At 37.3% G+C, this 25,686-nt stretch overlaps 1 protein-coding gene and 1 pseudogene across 1 annotated transcript in view; both read left to right on the top strand.

Moving 5' to 3' along the window:
- Positions 1 to 451: 451 nt before the first annotated feature.
- Positions 452 to 25,686, top strand: part of DCP1B (decapping mRNA 1B) — a 51,883-nt gene continuing 26,648 nt past the window's right edge. The window contains 3 exon segments of the mRNA XM_033118398.1: positions 452 to 622; positions 6,171 to 6,211; positions 10,218 to 10,345. Of these exon segments, the coding sequence (XP_032974289.1) occupies positions 473 to 622; positions 6,171 to 6,211; positions 10,218 to 10,345 (319 nt within the window). The 5' untranslated portion in view covers positions 452 to 472.
- On the top strand, positions 21,974 to 25,186 carry LOC117028265 (RNA transcription, translation and transport factor protein-like; annotated as a pseudogene).

The following is a 25,686-nucleotide window of genomic DNA, read 5'->3' as shown; positions in this document are numbered from 1 at the left end:
GGAGTTTCAGGATCACATTTGGAGAACTACTGGGTGTCAGCGCATGCAAAAATCACAGTTCTTTCTCTTCTGTTATTAATGCTTGACGCTTATTTATTATTGTAGGTTTGATCACTGAGCGCCAAAAGAAAAGACACACCAAGGCGTCAAACACATCCAAGAGATACATCCTATCGCGCGTGCAGCTCTAAGGCTCACCAGGAAGAAAACAGCTGGGGACGGAGTGGGGGGAACTCAGACCTCTGGCCCGGGCTTGCGGTTGCCAGTGGCAACGATCGTCAGCGGGAGGGAGCGTGGCCATCGATTAGTTGCGTCTTGCGTCCGTCGCGGAAGGAAGGGGATGGCTGAAGAAGGAAGGCCTCCCCGGACGTGTGGTCGCCGCGTGTTCTCGGTGGCGAGGCGGCTCGCTCGTTCTGCGATCTATTAGAGTGGCTTCCGAGGGCCCCGGGTTGATGTCGGGGAGGGCGGGAAGATGGCGGCCGTGGCGGCGGGCGGCCTGGTGGGGAAGGGGCGCGACATCAGCCTGGCGGCCCTGCAGCGCCACGACCCCTATATCAACCGCATCGTAGACGTGGCCAGCCAGGTGGCTCTGTACACTTTCGGCCATCGGGCCAACGAGTGGGTGCGTGTGGACGCGACGGGCCGTGCAGGCAGGGCTGGGGTGGGGACGCGTTCGTCTGACCCGGGCTCGAGCCCCCGGCGGGGAGGAGACGCGAGGCCGGGAGCTAGATGGTGGTGGATCGCGGGCCCCGGGCCGAAGCTGCGGAGCTTGTACCCCTGGGCCCCGGGGACTGGGAGGAGGGAGGCCGGTCTGTGGAACCACCTGCACCCGGGGAGATAGCCCACGTTGGGAGACCAGACCGGTCGGGGACGGGACCCTGAGAACGGAAGGAGAGGGAGGACTTGAGGCCGGAAGACCGATGTGCTCGGAGAAAGCGAAGCGGGGTTCTGTTAGCGGAAAACGGGCTGTAGAGGCAAGGAGAGGGGACACGTGAAAGAGGAGAGTTCTGGTTCTGGAACTTCAGTCCCAGATGGGACAAAGAGAAATCAGACCTTGGCAGAAGGGGAGAAAGCCGAAGTTGCGAAGTCAGGGAATAATACACCAAGAAAGAAGCAAACGTCGGGAAATAAAAGACAAAATGGGGCTGGGTCTAACACTTAAATGGAGGCTGACTCTTGGAAAGATTATTACACACAGCCCACCAAGACCAAACGTGAGGTAGATATTTGAGTCCATTTGGGAGCCTAATTATTTTAATGCTGTTCTCAAAGCAGAACCCTAATAAATAGCAATGGAACGGTATTCGGTTTTTCTCAGAATTAGAAGCGGGGTAGGAGCTAACACTTGAATCCTGTCGCAGGAATTATTGCGTGTGATTTTCTAACCCACCCAACTGGAATGTAGAGAGATGGAATTTTTTCTTTTCCTCCTAGTGATTCTTGTCCAAATAATGCTAATCCTTCAATTATATCACTGTCCATCCATTACTTTTAAATAAGTTGCAAAATGGCATAAAGCACAGAGCCTGGATGAACAGACTGATTTCAGATGATTTTTTTAAATGTATTCTCCAAGACAGTAACAAATACCAAAATTTAAGCAAGAAAAACATCCATATTGAACAAACTCATATATTTTTAAACACTCACATTCATTTATATAGCCTAATTATTCACCTGAAAATCACTAACAAAAATTAAAAGGTAAGTCCTAACATAGGAGAGAAGAGAACGGTTTTGCCCTAAATTCTCAACTGAGGAAAGTTACTGAAATGGGGCAAGGAATTTAGGGCTGCTCTGCTAGTAGCCGAGCAAGAAAAGAAAACAGGGAGAGCTCTTTAATCTTCATTCTTCTGTAGCAGGAAGTATACCACTTGGTCAGGAGAGAGGTTATTTCTCCTTAGTTTTCAGAGGAAATTTGCTGCCTGGGTCTTCATATAAAGGACATTGAACAGCATGGTGCACAATTTCATCAATGGCAACCTACAAAAATGCAAAGATACTCTCCATATGACTATCACACTCCTCTGTAAAAAAAAATGCCAAAGGCATAATGTCATAATTCTGTCAAGGTAGTTCTGTAGTAGAGAGTAGGATGTGGGATGTATAGTTCTATAAGCTGACTTGACACTAGGATTAGAGTCTGGAGAATCCTGAGAAATTAACATGTAGAAGAAAGCATTCCTCTTGAATACTGATTGTTTCTTATAGGCTTTTGACAGGATCTGTGAGATAGATACCTGTTAAAATAGTTACAGAGGTTTATTAGAGACCCAGTGAAGCCCGTCTAAAGCCTCATGAAATGGCAGAAGTGTCACAATGCATTTTTTACAGGATCATGTTTTCCTGCTTCCTGGACTTGCTTCAGACAGGGCATAATTCATTCAGTAAAAGGTCATTCTTTTCAAAGTAATCTTCAAGGCTGTGTGCTAGCCAGAAAAAAAAGAGAGACCCAGTTTAGCTGCAGACCTAGTTTAGTTGCTGGGGGTAAACAAATTGTCACCATTGTCTCCATATGCCATCACTCAGGCCTTCTGGATGGGAGCCTTTTGAATGTAAACCTAATAAAGAACATTCTTGAGAATGAAGGAGAAAGCGAATGCAAGAAGGCAGGTAGGGTGTACAGGAAAGGAGTTATTATTACACTGAAAATAGATGGAGAATGACATGCATTCAGAGCAGGAGAAATTAGGAAGGAAGAGTGGACAGAAAATGAGCTGCTTTAAGAAAGGTTATGTCATGACGGGTTGGAATATTTTAGAGCTGGACCTACTTCCCACTACCAGGAAAGACCACTTCCCCAAAATACCTGTGTGTCAAAGAATATCCCCCTGGTGTTATTTTTACCGCTCAGCCCTTAGAGCAGTAGTTCTTAACTGGCATTGATTTTGCCTCCAAGCAACATTTGACAGTGTCTGGAGAAAATTGTTGGTTGTTGCCCTGAGGGAGTGTATTGTGTTACGGACATCTAGAGGGTAGAGGCCAGAGATGCTGCTAAATGTCCTACAAAAGTGCTGAGCTCGAGAAACTGACTCAGTAACCAGTGTTCTGTTGTTTCTAGCTAGTGATTTTCTGAGTTCTGTGTGTCAAAATCTCTGGCTATGAGGCTCAAGCATTTGCTGTTTGCTGAAAGCTTCCTAGGTGACTCGAATGCTACATACATGGCTGAGACGGATTTACAGGGTAGATGGAGACCGACTTTTTCATCATTTAGAATAAAGAGTAATATTGCATTGAGTTGTTTTAAATGTTTCAAACATTGTGCTGAGTCCCAATAATTTGCAAATTAGCACTTTTATATTCTACTTATTTTAAATTTTGAACTGCTTAATTTTTCAGCACTTGTTGGATTATTTTTAATAGAGTATACTATTAGATCATTAAATTGAGCTTTTCAATTTTAAGCTAAAATTCCCCAGAACTGCGAACTAATACTTTAACATAAAAGTCTTCCTTGCTGCTTGGAGGCCTGAAGCAGGATCTAATAAAGTCGTGTTTTAACTATTTCACATACTCCCAACCCTGGGCTTTGTCCAGAAAGGAATAAATTAAAAGTCTGGTTACCTAGGATAATGCAGGAATTTGAGATGTTTTAGCCATAATAGACCAGAGTTTACACTTCCAAAGCCCCTTTTATCCAGGTGTCATAGAGCCTTTGATGAAAAATATGTTTTTTCTTGTTAAAAGATCCTGAGTGGTGTAGGCTGGTTATCTCTCTTCAGTGGAGAAATTGAGACATAGAATAATAAACTGTTTAGCCCAATATGACCTGGCGAGAACCCCACTACAGGTCCAATATTATAATCACTGAAACACATTTCCTTTCTGTGAACAAACTCATGCTTTTTGTGTGTGATGCTATATGTAAATCTCAGTTTTAAGAATTGCTTGTTGTGAATTAGTAATTTCAGAAGCGTACTTTTTACATTTCTGATTCTGGATTTTTCAAAACTAAAATTGGGTATTAAAGCCTTTTTTCTTAAAAGGTAATTTCCATTACTATTTCATTAAGAAAGGAAACAAGTCAAAACGTTTGGCTTTATTTGTGTAGATGCATGTAAATATCCCGATTTGGGTCTCTAAGATGAAACAGTCCAAGGTCAAATATTCTAGACCGGAAAGTGTTTTGACCTTGTAGCAAGAGACTGACAATGCCTATAGGTTCAAAGCCCGAGTTCCATCACCTATATCTCGGCTTCAGTCTCCTGACTAATAAATAATACTAAATATTTAATTTTTAGAAATTTATTCTTAAAGGCATTGTGGGCTGGTAAATACTTGTCAACAGTACTAATTAAACTTTAGGGACACCCACAAATACTTAGACTGTTCAGGTAGCATTTCTTGTACTGTAGTAGCCATTTTCTCAATGATTAATATTGTGGTGGTTTGAGTTTAAGTATTCTTAGAGCTTCAAGTTTGCTCAGGATATACATTTCTCAACGGGTAGCAATTAACCACATTTGTTTACCCAAAAAAAAGAAATAATAATGTTTCTGTGTAATTTTTTTCATTTTGACTTGGTATTTTTCAAAGCACAGTGGCAAATGGGCCCCATTTGAGAAATAAGTATACTTTTCACAGTACGTTGGAGTGATTTATACAAATTTCATAGTAAATCCAGTTTAAGAATGAACTCCTTAGCTTTCTTATTAATGTTTATATATTAAAGAAAAGCCTGGCTAAAATTGTTTTAACTTATAAATTATTTCTAATTGTATAGAATTCATTTCATAATATTCTATAATGAGGATTAAAAATCTTGTTACTAAGTAATTTACTCCTAATAGCTATTTGCTCTTAAAACACAGTGTTTTGTGATGTTTGACATAATTTTGGCCATTGTGGATTTTGTTTTCGTGATTCCTAATATAGTTCTATGGGTGGAGAATATGTTATTGAACTAAGGCCGTGCATACATCAGACTCACCTGGATAGCTTAATAAAACCCGAGATTGCTGAGCGGAGTTTCTGACTCCAGTAGGGCTGGGGATGGGCCCAGCATTTGCATTTCTTACAAGTTCCCAGTGATGCCTCTGCTGCCAAGGGGACCCAGTGAACTGTGAGACCCGCTGAGCCGCAGTGATCAAGATGACTGCTAACATTGAGCTTACAAAAGCGTCACGCTTCCAATTTTGTGTGTGTGTGTGCCTTTTAAAAGCTATCATTTTGATATTATGCCTTTGTTCTTAAAGAGTGGGTTTTCACCAAAATTGCCAAGTAAACATTGAACGATTTTGGTAACGGGTATTAACAGTAAAATACTGTGAGATTCAATAGAATGCTGACATTAAACCATGTAAATAGCAAACGTACATTTTAAAATTCTGACTTATGGTAGTCTGATTACTAGTTAACCAAACAAATGGGTATTTAAATTTTTTTTTCAAATGCAATGTATTGATGAACATTCTTATCAGGGCCTGGTCCTGCCTTTGTTGAAGTGGAAAAGAGCCTTTTCAAGTGAACTAAAACTATACTTTACCACTTCTCCCAGTTTCTTTCAGGCAAATTTTTTGAGTCCTAGCTCAGTAATGTTTCTAACTTGATTTCAAAAATCAGAACTTGACTCTAAATATTCCACACCCAGTAGGTGATTAATTGTCTGAAAACTCCAGCCTCATTGCTGTCTTCTATGTAGTAGTCAGAGTTATTGGCACATCATCTCCTCTCTTGGGTGACAGGATGTAGCAAGAGAAAATGAACCCAGAAAATAAAGAGCAGGGTAATGAGATGCAGACATCAGTGATTCTGCAGCTTGCCATATACCCAGTTCGGAGGGTAGAGGAAACGGCAGCACACTTACTACAATCTCTTCTTTCTAATGAAATCCATGGATCACAGTTATTTTCTTACTGTTTTAGGCAAAGGTGTGTTGCTATCCCTGTGTTTGGTAAGGAGAGATAATGATAGCTTACTTTATAAATGACAAAAGGAGAGTGACTGTTTCCTGCTGCTTAATCAGCAGAGCCACAGTCTAGTAGAGAAACTGCTTTTCTCCTTTCTCTAAGAATAACCCCTCTTAGATTAGATGGTGCTTAAATTTGGCCCTGCTGGAAACTGGGTAGAATTCCTGTTCCGTAAGAAGTTTCTGTTCTCTAACCTCTGTGAATGTTTACTGTTGATGAAAATATACGTATTTTGCTGTGTGTTTTGTTTTTATTTTTTAGGAGAAGACTGATGTGGAAGGAACCTTATTTGTTTACACAAGGTACGAGTCTTTTAGTTTTATAAAGAAACTGACCGTCATTCTTAATTGTAGTTTTATTTCAAAGAGAAGTAAAAGAACTGAATCTTAATTTTAAGTTTTTAGTTGACATAAGGAACGGAATACTGAATAATGCCACCTGGGATAGTGTGAGGCATACTAATTTCAGAATATAATTTAAACTTCAATATAGATGAATCTCTGTGTTCTTTTAAAAGTAGCATTAAATACTCTAATTCAAATGAATGATACCTCATTCTTGAATATAGTGCATTGGCAACAAGCTAGAAGCACACTATTAAGAATATTGGATTATTTAATCGATATTTAGAAAAGAGTTTTATTGATGTGTCTCCCTCCCCCTGCCCTTCCCTTTTTAAAGAAGCATAATCCAAAATTAAAGAGGTCTTTGAGTCCTCCATTGTCTAGTTAATAGAGTACATTTCAGGATAGGTTTAAAAAATGCTTTAAATTAATTATTGATAAATTTAATAATCAGCTCATGTTAGTAATTTATCAGATATTCTTAATATCACACATGTACACAGAGACATACATATATTGTCTTAATAGCTGAACTTTTTATTCACATAAAATGTCATGGCTAAACTCCATCACTCTCAATGCGGTACAAAGATAAATACAGAGGCCTAGTACAAACCCTTCCAGGGCTTACATTTCACTGGGGAGACAGAAAATACACACACACACACACACAAGTGTATATTTTTTACACGTACACTCATATTTAAAGATGAACCACAATGCAGACAGGCTATCCTAAGTGCCAGCTGATGGGTTATAAGCAAGACATTGGCTACCTAGGTTGTGGGAGGCAGTCTCCAGTAGAGGCATGGAACCTATTGTGATAAAGGGACAGTCATAAAAATGACTGGTGCAGAGAGCTTATCCTGGCTTATATTAATTAGAAGTTGACAGTGAGGGTAAAGCAGTTTGGCTGGCTTAGAATGTTAGAATAAGGATTTCGAAATTTATTTTCTTAGCAGTATGGAGTCACTGAAGGTTTGCAAACAGGAGTAACAGAATGACAGCAAAATGTGTCGGGAAAGTCTGTATCAGCGTTGTGAGGGTGCATTGGTTCTGGAAGAAACGAGTTAGGGAAAGACATTGAAAAGATGACTGCAGTGGAGTAGATATGAGCTGAAAGTATGGACCAGAGTGACAGAAGTTGTAATGGAAAGGATTTATTGAAAGACTATATATAGAGGGGATGGTGAAATTTTAAAATAACGTTAAGATTTTGAAGTGGAAGTCTCAGAGAATGACATAATCATTGATGGACTGGAAAAATAGGAGGTCAGGAATCTGGTTTGAGGACAAATTTTAGTTTTATTTTGAAATAATGGTTTTGGACTAATAGCAGGACATTCAAATAGAGACATCCAGCCACTCGCGATAAGGTCAAGGCTGGAGATACAGTTTGGAGTCATCTGCCTGAATTTGGTCATTGAAACCGTGAGAGAAAAACATGTTCTCAGAAGGAGAGAGTATAAAGAGGAAGCTGAGGAAAATTAATGGCTAGTTTTAGAGCCAGCAGGTACAGAGATGAGTCGGCCATGACGGTAAAAGCAGAGCTAAAAGAGTGCAGAGGCCAGATGCGGGCACAGCAAGAACAAGAACGGTGCAGGCAAAGCGCTAGTCTGTGCGTGGAAGAGGAAGTGGGAGTGGAAAGAAAGGACGAGGGAGGGCTTTGGAGTATGTTAGGAGGAGGGCAGTTTATTCAGTTTCAGAAGCGCGGTGGGAGTGCCCAAGAGTCACTGGCTGTATTAGTTTACATTATATTCCAAACATTCCAAAAGCATCAGAACACACCACCGAGTGAGTTTATTCAGTATAGACTACTCTTGAGAATTCCGAAGTGTGAAAACCAAACAATTGAACTTTACAGTGCACCACGCACATGATATGCGCATTCTCATTCGTTCCCATAACAGTATTATTCTTTTGAGAAGTGAAAGGAAAGATAATATTTAATATGCATTAATAACTTTTTAGGGATTTTTTAGTAGGGTTATTATTATTATTATCATCATCATTATTTTGAGTACATACGAGTAACAGATTATACAAGTGTTTTCTCTTGTACCCAAACCAAATATAGGTTTGTATTTTCAGAGACTTCTTAATTTACTTTGAGTTCCTAATGGAGCTGTCAGTTAAACAAACCATTGAATTGGGAAACAGATCCTTCCCTGTTTCTCTCTGTCTTCCCCATATCTAACCCCTCAAGAATAGGAGCCCTTTCTACTCCCTCCCTTCTTCCCCCAGAGGGGCCAAGCCCCATCCCCTGCCAGATTCTAGTGTGTTGAGATCTTTCCTCAGTAGAAAAATGACAGAAAGCTCATAAAAATCAAAAGGAGTCTTGGGTACAGGTATGGAGCTGCCAGTGATATATTTTGCTTCAGAGCAATTGGCACATTACCCCCTGAGCCCATTTGATAAATTAGGAGATGGTATAGTACCCATACTATTTCAGAGCGGGGTCCTGTTGTGATAATGAAATACTTGGAGTCCAATTCTGATTCTATATAAAAACATGTGATCCGAATTTAAAAATTATTTCCTTCTTTGTTTTCTCTCATGTCTTCTTTTCTGTAACAAAGTTCATAGAGACACCCACTGGTCATTTCTAAACTTGACACTTCCAAGGGCTCTCTGTCAGAGATTGTTGGAAGTCAATTTTCATTCTTCCTCAGAATTTAAGTTGAAATGATTGTCATGATTATTTCTGGTTTTGATTATAAAGCCTACCACTACTTTACCTCTTTGTCAAATAAATTAGGCAAGGATTGCCGTCCATCAATTTTAAAATTGGAGGACTCAAGGAAATTCTGTAAGTGGTGATGTAGCTATACTTTACTTATCAGCATCAAATGATTAGAGGTGAAATAAAACTAAGATATGAATACCTTTTCTTCCTATTGTTCATAACATTTCTGTGGGTTTATTACCCCGGTGCCCTAGTTTAAAGTAAGTAAGTGAATTCTGCTTTCACTTTCAGTGTGTATGCACGTAGTGTTTCATTTGTTACCAGAAGTTGCATTGTTGAATTGCTATATGGCTCTCACCCCAGGGTATACATATATGTTGTTGTAGAGTTCATACTGTATACTTTGGGTTCTTTCTACCTGACAGAGAGTAGGCACCAAGGTTTATTTAATGAAATGAAAAAGAGTCACTAATGCCACATTTTTATGACGAAAACTTTATAGTAGTTGATCCGTGGAGCTGTTTGCTTTGTATTAAAGAAAACAAAATATCTGCTCTTTGCATCTAATTATATAAACTTTTAATTATACTGTATTTCCTCACAAGTTCATTGACCAGAGTTTCATTATTTCTCTAAAAAAAATTAATGCAGTTTTCAATTTCAGACCAACACCAACATTTTCTATGAAAAATTTCTTTATTGTGATGTACACACTGTATTATCAAGATTCTTTAGGGAGGGGGGTGGTAGATGAGGGTAAACGGGATCAAATACATGGTGATGGAAGGAGAACTGACTCTGGGTGGAGAACACACAATGTGATGTATAGATGATGTATTACAGAATTGTACACGTGATACCTATGTAAATTTACTAATAATCGCCATCCCAATAAACTTTAATTTAAAAAAAATAAAAATAAAAATATGAAAAAAAAAGATTCTTTAAATGTAATTTTTAAAATAGTAGTTACTATCTCTGCCTTAAAGGAATTTACAATCTAGATAGGGAAACAAGATATTTATACACATAGTAAAATAAGTAGGGCTTGATTTTACCAAAGGATCAGTAATGCAGACATGCTGCATGTGTTGCATAATACGTTAATGGTATTAACCAATAGTGAAAAATCATTGCTTTGTGTGTGTGCAGTCCGCTTACACAAAGTTGTATATATATATGAAAAGGTTGAAGACCTGTAGGAATGTAGTTATACGAAAAGTGTACTATACTGAACAACTTGTCTTTTGATATCCTCCCAACCCTTGTGACTCTTAGGTCTGCATCTCCAAAGCATGGATTCACCATTATGAATAGGCTGAGCATGGAGAATAGGACAGAACCCATTACTAAAGACCTGGATTTCCAGCTCCAGGACCCTTTCCTTCTCTACAGAAATGCCAGATGTGAGTCTTTCTTACTGCATTGGGTAGTTTTATTTGTGCAGTTTGGCCAAGTATTTAAAATTGTACAGTGTATGTCTTTGTGTTTGTTTGGTATCAGTGGTTCTAGCGATTGGCATTGGCTAGCGTGGGAAATGCATTTCTAATTGAGGGAATAGCTGCCTATTTGGGAACCTTTAAGTGAATATGATGTTGTAACTATTTAAACCCTGTCTTCTGCAGTTAGACCACTTTGTAGTGTGAACCCATCGGGCTATAAGCCTGAGCAGGGCTGGGTGAGAAGTTCTTGGTCAGGAGTCTGCAGAGGGAGATGTAGGTGGTGCTGTACAACACAGAATTAGTGATTCAGCTGGCTGCACTCTTTTGTATGTGTCGCTTCTGACTGAGCCTTCTTCTGAGAATATGTTTGAATGAGAGGGATGATATTCTAGAAATGGCATCTTTTAAATATATAGTTAATGAAAAATAAAAGTCCGAAGAGTTTGGGTTCTTAAGAATTTTATAAGACTTTGTAATGTTAAAGTTATATTAGAAAACTAAATGGTCCTTGTCAGATTCTAAATGAGGTAGCAATTGCCTATCCAATATTCTGTTTCCATTTTACTCTTGTATCTTATCTGAGCACTTGTGCTGGACTATTGGGCAGCCCAGAGAAAAATTGATGAAAAATATATAAACTGCAGAAGCATTTCCATATATAGAAAACGAGAGCATACTAATAAATATATAAATGTTTCTGTGCACGCACAGGCTCTGTGCTTTGTGGATAATTTTCAAAAAGACCTTGTAGTTAAATGTTTTCCGTACATTTTCTACCCTACTCTTTGAGCTCAAGATACAAGGGTTTGCCTACTATATACTGTTCAGTGTAATCTCAATCATGTAATACAAGTAATATTTAATGTTTAAACCCCAAAGAATTGTTTTGCAGTAAGTATAACATCATTTTAATGCTATATTTTCTTATATTCACATATAATTATCATGATAGGTGTCATCTTATTATTTACAGAATATGGTTGACACCTAATAGTAAGTCCTATGAGTAAAAAATTAGTAAGATAGAGAAATATTTTGTTTTCTGTTCCTCTTTTCTGGAAAGTGTAGTTTAATCAATGTTAAGTTGCAGTTTGATTGTTTGTATGCTTATAGTAATGTCAGGTTTTATTTTCTTTTTTGAGATTACTAGATTCTGTGTTGAATGTATAATTCAAATCCTGATAAATAAAATAACCACATAAATATAAAATAAATGATTTAATTAGTGACTTAAATAATCATTTTGGTAGCTCTTATTTTGGATAAATACTTGGTCTATTTAGTATAGGTATTTTAAATTATTATATTACATATTGTATATTATATCATATACTATATCAAAAATGTAAAAATACAAACTCTTTAATGTGGTTGATTTTAAAATGAACTTTCCTAAGTCCCACAGGATTTGTCTGATAGGAAATATTATTTGGATCTGATAAACATATATGAAGCCTTATCTTGGTTCTAGGCCAATGCTGTCTAATATGGGAATCTATCTGCCTGTGGCTATTGAGCAGTTGAAATGTGGCTAGTCCAAACTGAGCTGTGCTGAGTGTAAAATAAACACTGATTTTCAAAGACGTAATACAAAAAGATGTTTAAAGAATCTCAATAATTTTATATTGATTTACCTGTCGAAATAATATTTTAAATATATTGAGTTAAATAAAATATATTATTAAAATTAATTTCACCTGCTTATTTTTTTATTTAAAATTACGTATATGGCTCACATTTGTGGTTCACCCTATATTTCTATTTGATGGCATTGCCCTAGTCGTTTTCATTTAATTTACCATATTTCATAATCACAACTTTGTAGGGTAAACATTTTCATTGCCATTTTGCTGATGAGAAAACTGAGGCTCAGTGAGGTAACAGACTTGACAGAAATTCACAAATTCTGATTTCAGTTTCATTGTTTTTTCTACACTACATGTACTGCTCTCTCTACTGTTAACATGAAAGCAAATTGAAGGCAACCTTTGGAATGCATATTAAAATGTTTCTAATGAATTTCTATAAGAAAGAAATGGAATCAGTTGTATAACAAAGAATGGAAGGGAATAGCTCTATTTATCTTTTTTTACAATAATTGTTTTATTTTTCAATCAGAGTTGACATACAATATTATATTAGTTTCAGGTGTACAACATAGTGATTAGACATTTATATAACTTATGAGGTGATCATCCTGATAAATCTAGTACCCATCTGATACCATACATAGTTATTATGATATTATTGACTATATTCTTTATGCTGTACTTTACATCCCCATGACTATTTTGTAACTTCCAATTTGTACTTCTTAATCCCTTCCCCTCTTTTACCCTAACCCCACCCCCAACCTCTCTGCTAGCTGGCAACCATCAAAATGTTCTCTGTATTAAAAAAGCATTTGACAAAATCCAACATCCATTTATGATAAAAACTCTCAGCAAAGTGGAAATAGAGGAAACATATCTCAACCTAATAAAGCCCATATATGACAAGCCCACAGCTACTGTCATACTCGAAGGTGTAAAGCTAAAAGCGTGCTCCTTAAGATAAGGAAAAGACAAGGATGCCCACTTTCACCATTTTTATTCAACATAGTACTGAAAGTTCTAGCACAAGAATCAGACAAGAAAAAGAAAAGACATCCAAATTGGAAAGGAAGAAGTGGAACAGTAATTATTTGCAGGACATGATACTATATATAGAGAACCCCAAAGATTCCACTAAAAAACTATTAGAACTGATAAAGGCATTTAGTAAATAGCAGGATATATAAAATTAATATTCAGAAATCAGTTACATTTTTATACACTAATAAACTATCAGAAAGAGAAATTTAAAAAATAATTCCATGTATAAGTGCATCAAAAAATAATAAAATACCTAGGAATAAATTTAACCAAATATGTAAAAGGCCTGTACTCAAAAAATTGTCAGACATTGAAGAGAGAAATCAAGATACAAATAAATGGAAGCATATACCGTGCTTATGAATAGGAAGAATTAATATAGTTAAAACATCCATGCTACCTGAAGCAATCTATAGAGTCAGTCCATCCCTATCAAAACACCAACGGCATTTTTCACAGGACTAGAACAAATAATCCTAAAATTTATGTGGAACCATAAAAGACCCCAAATAGCCACGGCAATCCTGAGAAAGAAGAACAAAGCTGGAGGTATCACGCTGCCTGATATCAAATTATACAAGGCTGTAGTAATCAAAACAGCATGGTCTTGGCGATCCCGGAAATAAACCCAGGCCTATATGGTCATTTAATCTATGACAAAGGAAGCAAGAATTTACACTGGGGTGAAGACAGTCTATTCAGTAAGTGGTGCTGGGAAAACTGGACAGATACATGCAAAAGAATGAAACTGGACCACCTTCTCACTCCACATACAAGAATAAACTCAAAATGGATTAAAGACTTACATGTAAGACCTAAACCCATAAAACTCGTAGAGGAAAATATAGGCAGTAAACTCTCAGAAATTACCCTTACTAATATTTTTACTGATATATCTCCTCAGGCAAGGGAAACAAAAGAAAAAAATAAATTACATCAAACTAAAAAGGTTTTGCACAGCAAAGGAAATCATCAACAAAACAAAAAGACATCCTACTAAATGGGAGAAGATATTTGCCAATGATATATCCAATAAGGGGTTAATATCCAAAATTCATTTAAAAACTCATACAACTCAACACCAAAAAAAAAAAAAAAAATCCCCAAACCATCCAATTAATAAATGGGCAGAGGACCTGAATAGACATTTCTCCAAAGAGGACATGCACATGGCCTTTTGAACATGAAAAGATGTTCAATGTCACTAATCATCAGAGAAATGCAAATTAAAACCACAGTGAGTTATCACCTCACACCTGTGAGAATGGCTATCATCAATAAATCAACAAACAATAAGTGCTGGTGAAATTGTGAAGAAAAGGGAACCCTCATACACTGTTGGTGGGATTGCAAATTGGTGCAGCCGCTATGGAAGGCAGTGTAGAGATTCCTCAAAAAATTAAAAATAGAACTACCTTATGACCCAGCTATTCCACTCTTGGGTATTTATCCAAAGAAATCCAAAACACTAATTTGAAAAGATATATGCACCCGTATGTTCATTGCAGCAGTATTTACAATAAGACAAGGTATGGAAACAACTGAAATGCTCATCAATAGATGATTGGATAAAGAAGATGTACATATATACAGTGGAATATTACTTTGCCATAAAAAAGAATGAAATCTTACCATTTATGACAACATGGATAGACCTAGAGGGTATTATGCTAAGTGAAATAAATCAAACAGAAAGACAAATATCATATGATTTCCCGTATATGTGGACTCTGAAGAGCAAAATAAATGAACTAATAAAACAGAAACAGACTTGTAGATACAGAGAACAAACTGATAGTTACTAATGGGAAGGGTGTTGGGGCCTGGTTGAGAAAGGTGTAGGAATTAAGAAGTAGAAATTGGTAGTTACAAAATAATCATGCACATGTAAAGTACAGTATGGAGAATACAGTCAATATTATAAAACCTGTGTAGTGTCAGATGGGTGCTAGACTTCTCAAGGGGATCACTTAATAAATTATATAAATGTCTAACCACTACACTGTATACCTGAAAGTAATATAATATTGAATATCAACTATAATTAAAATAGTCACAGGAATATAAAGTACAGCATAGGGAATATAGTCAATATTGTTAACTATATACAAAGTCAGATGGATAATAGACTTGTTGGGGTTATCATTTTGTGAGGTATATAAATGTCTAATCACTATGTTGTTTTGTACACCTGAAACTAATAAAAAATAAAACCAAAAATGTTCTCTGTATCTGAGTTTGTTTCTGTTTTATTTGTTTATTTTGTTCTTTAGATTTCACCTATAAGTGAAATCATGTACTATACCAAATCATATGGCATCTGTCTTTCTCTGTCTGACCTAACTCTACTCAGCACAATGCCCTCTAGATCCATCCGTGTTGTTGCAGATGGCAGTATTTCATTCTTTTTTTTATGGCTGAGTAATATTCCATTGTACATATGTGCCACCTCTTCTTTATCCATTCATCCATTGATGGATACCCAGGCTGCCTCCATGTCTTGGCTGTTATAAATAATGCAACAATGAACATGTGGATACACATGTCCCTTCAAAGTAGTAATTTGGGTTTCTTCAATAAATAACCAGAAGTGGAATTACTGGATCCTTCATTGTCTCTTGTTATAGCCTTTGTTTTAAAATCTATTTTGTCTGTTGTAAATATTGCTACCCCAGATTTTTTTTTTTCATGAAATATGTTTTCTCATCCCTTTATTTTCACTCTATGTGTGTCTTTAGATCTGAAGTGAGTCTCTTTTAAGCAGCATATGTAAGGGTCTCATTTTCTTATCCATTCAGCCACTCTGTCTTTTGACTGGAGCATTTAATCCATTTACACTTAAAGTAATTGTTGATATATATGTAGTTATTGGCATTTTGTTATTCATATTTTTGAATATTTTTTTCTCTTTCTTAAAGAAGTCCCTTTAAGATTCCTTGTAATACTGGTTTGGAAAAAGCTAACTCCTTTAGCTTTTTCTTGTCTGGGAAGCTCTTTATCTGTCTTTTGATTCTAAATGACAGCCTTTCTGGATAGAGTAATCTTTGTTGTAGGCACTTGCTTTTCATCACTTTGAATATTTCTTGCCAATCCCTTCTGGCCTGCAAAGTTTCTGTTGAGAAATCAGCTGACAGTCTTATGGGAGCTGCCTTATAGGTAACTAACTGCTTTTTTCTTGCTGCTTTTAAGATGCTCAATTTGTCTTTAACCTTTGGCATTTTAATTATGATGTGTCTTGGTATGGGTCTGTTTGGGTTCATCTTGTTTGGGATTCTCTGTGCTTTCTGGGCTTGTATGACTTTCCTTCGCCAGGTTTGGGAATTTCTCAGCAACTATTTCTTCAAATAGGTTTTCAATTCCTTTATCTCTCGCTTCTCCTCCTGGTACCCCTATGATGCAAATGTTGGTACACTTGATGTTGTCCCAGAGGCCCCTTAAACTATCCTCATTTTTTTGGATTCTTTTCTCTTATTGCTGTTCTGGTTGGGTGTTTTCTGCTACCTTAACTTCTGAATCGCTGGTTCGAGCCTCTGCTTCATCTAATCTATTGATTCTCTTTATTCTTTATTACATTTATTGTATTCTTCATTTCTGACTGGTTCCTTTTCATGTTTCTTATCTCTGTTTTTATGTTTCCTTTCTTTGTTAAAGTTCTCACTGAGATCATTGAGCATCCTTATAACCATTGTTTTGAACTCTGTGTCTGGTAGATTGCTTGTCTCCATTTTGTTTAGTTCTTTTTCTGGAACTTTGTTCTGTTCTTTCACTTGGGACATGTTTCTTTGTCTCCTCATTTTGACTGCCTCCGTGTTTGTTTCTATGTATTCGGTAGAGGTGCTACCTAAAGCTATCTCACAGTCTTAGTAGAGTGCCCTTATGTAGTAGGCATCTGCTGGGCCCCAGGGTCACAGTCTTCCTGGTCACCTAAGCCTGGTGCTCCAGGTATTTCCTTTGTGTGGGTTGTGTGTGCCCTTCTGTTGTAGTTGAGTCTTGGTTGCTGTTTGCACATCAGTGGAAGAGATTGACCCTCTGGCTGATTGGTTGTGAGGGCTGGGCGTGACTACAGTGGAGGAGCTGTTGTGCAGGGGCTGACCCTACAGAGCAGGGTTCACTTAAGCAGGGCTCTGGTGCCTGCCCAGTCTGCCTTTTGGGTGTGTCATCCATGGAGGCAGGGGTGGTGCTCTGGCTTGATTCATAACAGTCCCAAGGCCTCGTGTTAAGAGCCCCACCACAGGCTAAGTTTAGCTGCAACCTGTGCCCTGGCATGAGCCATAAAGCAATCCGCAGATGGCTGCCACCCACACTGGGCTTGGAGGTGCCTGGGAGAGGCCAAGTCTCAAACCAAGGCTGGCTGCCACTAGTGCCAGGTTTGAGGCTGCTTAGCAAGTGGTAGGGGGCATGTCAAGGCCAGCTGTTGCTTGTTTGGGTTTTGTGATGCTTTGAGAGATTTTAGGAAAATCCTCAGCATGAACCAAGACAGGCCATTTGTATGGAAAAGCCATTGGAAGCATCTTGGGTGGGCCTGCAGGTTGGATGGGGTGGATCTCAGTGAATCACCAGGGCCGGATGAATGGTATTAGGTTGATGGAGACTCAGATATGGAGGCCACCTGCATCTGCAGGCTGGGAGTGGGAGGGCTCAACAAAGAAACGATGGCTTCTGCCAGCACTTCTGTCTGAGAGAAAGCTGCCCCTCCAGCCCTCACCCTGAAGCCAGACAATTCATTCCTCACCGTGTGTCCCTGGTGCCTTTCAAGCTGCTGCCCCAGCACTGGAGCTCAGAGCAAATGGGTCCTTCAGTAAGTCCATGTGTGGGCCCTTTAAGAAGAATACCTAGGACTGTAGCGGCCCTCCATCTCACTCAGCCACAATCTCTGCTGGTTTTCCCAGCCAGAAGTTGTGAGGACTTCTCTTCCCTGGGATATTGGTGTGGGGATGGGACCCCTCACTCCTCTGGGAGATATCCCTCCCAACTTTTAATGCCACACATGGGTGTGGGATCAGCTCATTCTATGCCTTTGCCCCTCCTTCAGTCTCGAGGTGGCTTCTTCTGTATGTCCTTAGTTGTAGGACTTGTGTTCAACTAGACTTCAGACTACTTGGTTGTTCTGTAGTTGTAATTTTGATGTGGTTTTGAGAGGAGGCAAGCACAGCATTTACCTACTCTGCCATCTTGACTGGAATCATGGATCTATTTATCTTTATGGTTTATTTTGTTTTGTTTCCCTCCTTAATATCTAGTACTGATTGCCTTTGCAGCTGTAGTCATTTGGTTTTGGTTTTGTTTATTTGTAGATGCCTTTTCAATGTCTGACATCAAAGATTTACAAAAGGGGTTTACCCAAGGTGCTTCTAGAGTCATAAATACCTCAGTGTTTTCAAATAATTAAAATACTCTATATAATGATTACAGATCATTTATATATTCTGTGAGGACTGTAGATTCATTCATCACTCTTTTGACAATGAATCCAGCTTCACTGAGGACTGGTTTTTTAAAATTCTACCCCTCAAGATCTGTAGAGTGAAGAATCTCTCTTGGCATTTCACTTTGGCCTTTATATGACATAGGCCATATTTAGACATTTCAAACAGACAGAGGTAGAGTTGATAGAGGTTTGTGTTGAATTTTCTTATGGAGTTTTTTAGATTCACGAGGTTAAAAAAAAGGAGATAACTATCCCTCCCTTAAATTGGATAATAAAGAAGAGCAAAATAAAGAAGTGAAAACCTCAATCTCTCTTCATTTAATGAAAAATATAACTTTGATAAATAACTTTGGGTTTTGACCAAACACGAAATATATAGTTTTATTACAGTAAAGGTTTTATACATTTTATACTTTGTTGATTAGGATTTGACCTATATAAGCTTTAAAAGTAAATAAGATAGCTGTTAAAAGTTAGGACAAAAAAATTCATTTATTCAACAAACATTTACTGAGCATTTACTGTCTGCCAGGTACTATGTCACTGCTTTATACTGGTTATTTAATTCTTATCACTTTTTCTTGGAAATACTATTATTCTTGTTTTATAAATGAGGAAACTGAGGTTAAAGGAATGAAGTAATTTACCATGGCCCATGACTATTTTGAGATGGAAACAGCATTTGAACTGAGAAAGCTTAACTTCAAAAGCCCAGGTCCAAGCAGTGAAAGTACTAACACGTGAAAGATGTGTTTGAGCAAGGTTTACTTTTTATGAAATACTTATCTTTTTAGGCACTCCAAAGTTTAAAAAGCAAGTTCCTTTTTTAAAAAGTTGAGAATCTATTGTATTGCAGTTATTAGAGAGTAGAATACCAAATAAAGACTAATGTAACAAAAAGCTGAATTTGACCTTTTTTTTAATATCATTCCCCTTTAATAACCATTTACTGTGTTTTCCATTTCACAATTAAATAAGATCTTGATATATGGAGATATATTTTAGAAATGTATTCCCCCAAATATACCATAATGTTTAAGATAAGTTGTAGCCAGCAATGACAGATACCCTGTTTCCCTCAAAATAAGACCTAGCCAATTAGCTCTAATGGGTCTTTTGCAGCAAAAATTAATATAAGACCGGTCTTATATTATATTATACTACATAAGACCTGGTCTTATAGTATAGCAAAATAAGACCGGGTCTTATATTAATTTTTGCTCCAAAAGACGCATTAGAGCTGATTGTTCGGCTAGGTCTTATTTTAGGGGAAACACGGTAGATTTCAGAGCTAGGCCAACAGGTTGAATATATCATTGTCTGTGGTTACAGGATTAGAATGAAATTCTTTTGAACTGCTTGATTTCATCGAAGACATAAGCCTAGAGCTTAGAGCAAATCACAAAGGGCGAAAATCAAGATATTTAGGATCAAAGCTGTTTTAGAAAACTCCTCCTCAGTTTTGAAATGAATTTACCATATTGTGTAGTTTTGTAGTAAAAAATAAATACAATTTAAACCCTTTATTGATATTTGTAGGGTCTGGGGAAAGCTGCTATAAATAATGGAAAATGATACACTGAATGAAAATGATAGTCACAGACAGTTCTTATCTTTCAAATAGGCCATGTCTCTTTTAAACTGATTAATGGACTTTTGGTTAAACATGGCAGAGTGAAGCTCCCTCCTCCTTTTCATTCCACATCCATTCCAGTTCTGGCTTTCATTACCTGTTACTTGGAATATTTCATAACTACTCATAAGAAAAGATGAAGTTTCCAGCACCAGGCAAAAAAGAGTAAGTTCATTACAACATATCTCTCCCATTGGTTACAACTGAAAGTTACGGACAGAATAGTAAAAAAAACAAAACGTAACTGAGGATTCTGAAAGTAAGCAATAGCAGGCATACTGGGAAGGGAAGTCAGAACGTGAAGAACAACAAGTATGGTGGTGAATTTCCTGATTTTATTCTTTATTTCTTTATCTCCTGGCTTTGACTCAGGAGTGGGTCAGGTCACAGAATTGTGCACAAGAACAACAAAAGCCAAGAGAAGCTCCTTCTTCTAGTTTGGGGACTAGAGAAATGGACTCCTGGGAGCTACAAAGTATGAAGAGAATAGCCCTCTTTGCCCCTTTTTTCTCTCCTAGCCCTACTCTGAAGCCAGTTCCAATGCAAAGTTGAACTACCACTGTGTCAGTGACGGTAGTGACACAGGCACCCGAAGATCACAGGAAATAACCTGTCTCTGCCAGAGAAACTGGAAACAAGGGCCCTTGTGGTCTGAAGAGGGTGGGAGAAATCCAATGATATATTTTCATCTTTGTTTTGCTTCACCCTGTGAGCAACCCAAGCTATGCACACTCCCTGACATTGTGAGAATCTAAAACTCTGAAAGAAGTCCTCACTTCCTACCTAGAGGACTGGGAAAAGGGTCCCTGACAGCTGGACAATGGGGGAGACTCTAGAGTAGAGAGCTGGATAAAAAGATCCCCTAATTCTGTCTCTGAACTGACACAAGTCCTTGCCTCTCTCATGAGCTTCACACACATGTAACAGAGCAAAGAAACATTGCAAAGGCTTTGAGCACTAACGTACAATATAAACCATTACCCAAGTTCTAGACTAATGTGTAAGTGGTTTATCTTTATGGGGCAGACACAAACAGCTTTGAAAATGGAACTGACATGGGAACCATTGCACACAAAAGGCAAGACAGAACTGCCGGTCTAAATCTAACCTAATTGATTACCTTCTCAAAACAAAACAAGAAAATCAACATGCTCTGGAGGATTTTAAGAGGACTCAGTCTCACCATATAATCCAAATGTCCAAGATACAATGCAAAATTACTAACGCAGAGAAAAACCTGACTAAATCTCAAGGGGAAAAAAAATCGACAGATGGCCACCCTGGGATGGTCTGGCTGTTGTAATTATAAAATAATGGTCGTAAGACAGCCTTTATTACTTTTCCATGAAGTAAAACTGAATACTCTTGAAATCTATGGAAAGATGGAAATTTTCCGCAGAAAAATAGATATAGAAAAGGACCAGATGGAAATTTTGGAATTGAATAATAGAGTATTCAGTGGATGGCCTTACTAGCAGAATAGAGATGACAGAAGAATAAAAAATCAGTGAATTCAAAGATCAGTAGAAATTATCCAATCTGAAGAATATAGAGGAAAAGGATTAAAACGAACAAACAAACAAAGACCCAGGGCCTCAGAAATCTGTGGGGCAATATCCAGGGGTCTGAATTTGTGTCATTGGAGTCCCATGAAAGGAAAAAAAGGCTGGTGTACAAAAAATATTTAAAGAAATATGGCCGAAAACTTTCCAAATATATGGCTTCAAGGAACTCTGTGAACCCCAAACAGGATAAACCTAAAGCAAACCATGCTCATAAACATAATAATCAAACTCCTGAAAAACTGATTTAAAAAAAAAAAATCTTGAGCTGTCTGCACCTCCTCACCTCTCCTCTCCCAGCCGAAGCCTAGGGAATCAGAGGGAGAATCGGGGCCTATGTTCTGACACAAGCTGACAGCCCTCACCTTCCACAACCCTGCTGGCTTCAACTACAAAGATGAAACAATTTAGAAACTTTATCAGTTGGCTTGAAGATCAGAAAATCAAACACAACAACATTGAAGACAGAGGTAATTTAAGAAACATCCATAGCTGTGATTGGCCAAGTTCTTTGAAAAGTATCTCAAAGATGTTAATTGTCCTTTTTAAGATTCAAGATGGACAAGTAGCAATTGACTGGCTTCTTGTTTTAGCTTGGTTTAGATTTGAATATGGTGATAATGCTGAAAAATACAAGAACTTTGTACCTGATAATACAAAAAAAATGCTGACAATGCAACTAAAAATGTAGAGCCATTGTCAATTTGGATGTAAATAATCCTGATTTTAAGTCTTTTGTAATGGCTTTGGCTAACGTTCTTCAGATTCAGAGTCATGATGATTACCTGGAAATGCTTAAGGCAATTTGCATTTTGGTCCAGGAGTGACTGATGCAGGATGCAGTTGCTAAAGCAGATGTAACAAAAGAGGGCTTTCCTGTTGCTTTACATAATCATATTCTTGGTTTTGACACAAGAGATGCAGTTGTTAATGAAGCTGCTCAAGTTCTGCAATTGCTACATATAGAAGAGCTCAAGAGAGCTGCAGACAAAAATTAATAAAGCCATAGTAGCTGTTCAGCAATTATTGCTGATCCAAAGACAGACCACAGACTGGCAAAAGTTGAACATTTTAGGATTTTATTCTCTCACCTACTTAGTACAGTTGGGAATCATGTACGCTCTGGCATGTGTTTGGAAATCAAATGTCACATTTTCGAGGGAAGAATCCTAAAAAATTAACTATGTTCTAGAGATTAATCATCATTGATTTTTCTTTAATAAAGTTTGGGAAAGTGGGGGGGGGGGATCTTGAGAGCATCCAGAGGAAAGTGATACATTACATACAGGGGAACGAATGTTTTGAATGACTACAGATTTCAGGAACCATGGAGTGCAGGAGACAGTAGAGCAACATTTTAAGGTGCTGAAATAAAAGAACTGTCAACTTAGAACTCTATCTCCAGTGGAAATATCCCTTAGGATGAAGGTGAAATAAAGACATTTTCAGATAAAGGAAAATTGAAAGAATTATTTGTCATCAGACCTACTCTAAAATAAATGCTAAAAGAAGTTCTTCAGACTGAATAGAAGTATTAAATGGAAAATTGGAACTGCAGAATGAAGGAAGGTCAACAGAAATAGTAAATATATGGGTAAATAGAATGGACTTATTTTTTTCTCAAGTTCTTTAAAATACACATGACTGTTGAAAACAAAAGTAATAACATTGTCAGGAGGGGTTTTAATGTATGTACATGTGATACATGTGACAACTATAACATATATGGGAGGGTAAAGGGTCCTATGTAATTGTAAAGCCTTATATTTTATTTGAAGTGTTAAAGTAAAAACTAGTAGACTTTGAAAAGTTAGGCATGTGTATTGTAATTTCAAGTATTCCAAAAGATGGCAAGAAAGGAGGTAAAAGCATAGCAAAAATAGGGAAGAAAAACATAAAATAAAAAATAAAACAGTAGCTCTAAATCCAACCATATCATTAGTTACATTAAATGTAAATGGTCTAAACATACAAATTAAAAGACAGATTGTCAGATTGGATAAAAATCATGACCCCACTATATACTGTTTACCAGAAACCCACTTTAAATGTAGTAATATAGGTAGGTTAAAAGTAAAAAGATGGAAGAAGGCATACAATGAAGATACTAATTAAAAGAAAGCTGGAGTAGCTATATTGATTTCAGACAAAGTAAACATCAGAACAACTACAACAAAAAAATTACCAGGGATAAAGAAGGACAATACATAATGATACAAGGGTCAGTTTACCCAAAATACATAACAATCATTAATATATATGTACCTAAGAAAAGAGCTTCAAAATATGTGAAACAAAAAGTGATAAAATTGAAAGGAAAAATAAAAAAGATGTGCAGTTACATTTGGAAACATCAGTCCTTTCTGTAATTGCAGAACAAATAGACAGAAAACGACATTGTTCAGGATATAGAAGACCTGAACAATACTATCAACTAACTTGACAAAATTGACATTTATATAACATTCCATCCAACAACAGCAGAATGTGCATTCTTCTTAAGTGCACATGAAACATTCTCCAAGAAAAATTTTATGATGGGTCATAAAGCAAACCTTAAAAGTTTTTAAGAAATTGAAATCATACAAAGTATGCTCTCTGAACACAAAGGAATTGAACTAGAAATCATTAACAGAAAGGTATCTGAAACATCCCCAAATATTTAGAAATTAAACAACACACTTCTAAATAACCCAAGTCAAAGGAGGAGGAAAATTTTAAAATATCTGAGCTGAATAAAAATGAAAATACACATCAGATGAAACTGAAGTGGGCTTAGAAGGAAGTTTATAGCATCATATGAGAAAAGAAGAAAGGCCTTAAAATGAATAATTCAAGCTTCCACCTTAAGAAATTAGAATGAGAAGAGCAAAGTAAACCCAAAGCAAGTAGGAGGAAGGAAATAATTTATATTAATTCTAAAATTGTTATATGTGTATATGTCTGATGTTTTTGTCCAGCTTTGAAGACACTCTGCTTGGAGTAATTGAGAAAGAGCCACAAAGTTGCTTAGCTTTCCAAAATTCTTCCCTGTTCCCTAGTTGGTGACAAAGATGGAAAAATCTCACCTCTCAGCTAATGCAAAGCAGTAATGGAAGCTGAACTGTGTGGCTCACTCTTTCTATGGCTGAGGGTGCTAAGGAGTCCGTGCTTCTCCAGTCGTCTCCTGGACTTCAGCCACCTGGAGGGATGAAAGGTCTCCCAACTTAACCAGTTCTAATATCTCAGAACGTTATCTATTTTCTTAACCTTGGAATTAGTTCAGGCGATTATTACAAAAGCAATTTGAATGGTTAAAAGTGAATCCTGTATATATTTATTATTGAGAAAATGAAAGCCATATTATCTGCCCAGAGATAATTGAGAGTTGATTTTTCCATTCTAAGGTATTTACTGGTATATCGATAGCCTCAAGTAGTAGTTGTTAACCCTCTTTAGATCACACACCCCTTTGAGAAGCTGATGAATTTCCTTCACGCCTGCCTGCCTCCCTCAGATGATTTCTGATTGCCTACTGTGTTCCAGGACTCTACGCTTTGTACTTTCTGACCTCCAAAAACATCTGTTTGCTTATGTACACACCATTTTGCATACAATTTTAGGGATTTTATTGAACTCCTGAAGCCCTCTAGAGTCAAGAAACATCTTTAAAGTAATTATATGGCTAAAAATACTTAGCATTTTTACTAGACAGAATCTTAGATTTGCAGGAATAACAATAGAATATCATTGTATTCACAATATAAGATTGTGAAAGTAAACTCATTCAAATCAGTGCAATATGGAATGGAAGACAAGGAATCTGACATTTCGTATTTCACCAGAATAGGTAACCTATATAATCCTGAGGCTCATTTACAGTATGTGTGAGGAGTGGTTAGTTGTACTAGATAACGTCCAAGGACGCTTTCGACCAGCTAAGTCTGCTTAGTGAGAAAGAAAGAAGGCCACTGAAATTAAAATATTACAATGTGATCACTCTGTATCTATATCCTTCATTGCCATTCTATTACTGTGTTCCCCCCCCCAAAATAAGACTGAGTCTTATA

This window comes from Rhinolophus ferrumequinum, chromosome 10, assembly GCF_004115265.2.
Source record: "Rhinolophus ferrumequinum isolate MPI-CBG mRhiFer1 chromosome 10, mRhiFer1_v1.p, whole genome shotgun sequence".
NCBI classification, from domain to species: Eukaryota; Metazoa; Chordata; class Mammalia; order Chiroptera; family Rhinolophidae; genus Rhinolophus; species Rhinolophus ferrumequinum.
Note: the sequence above shows the minus strand (reverse complement) of the source record. Positions and strands in the feature narration are given on the sequence as shown.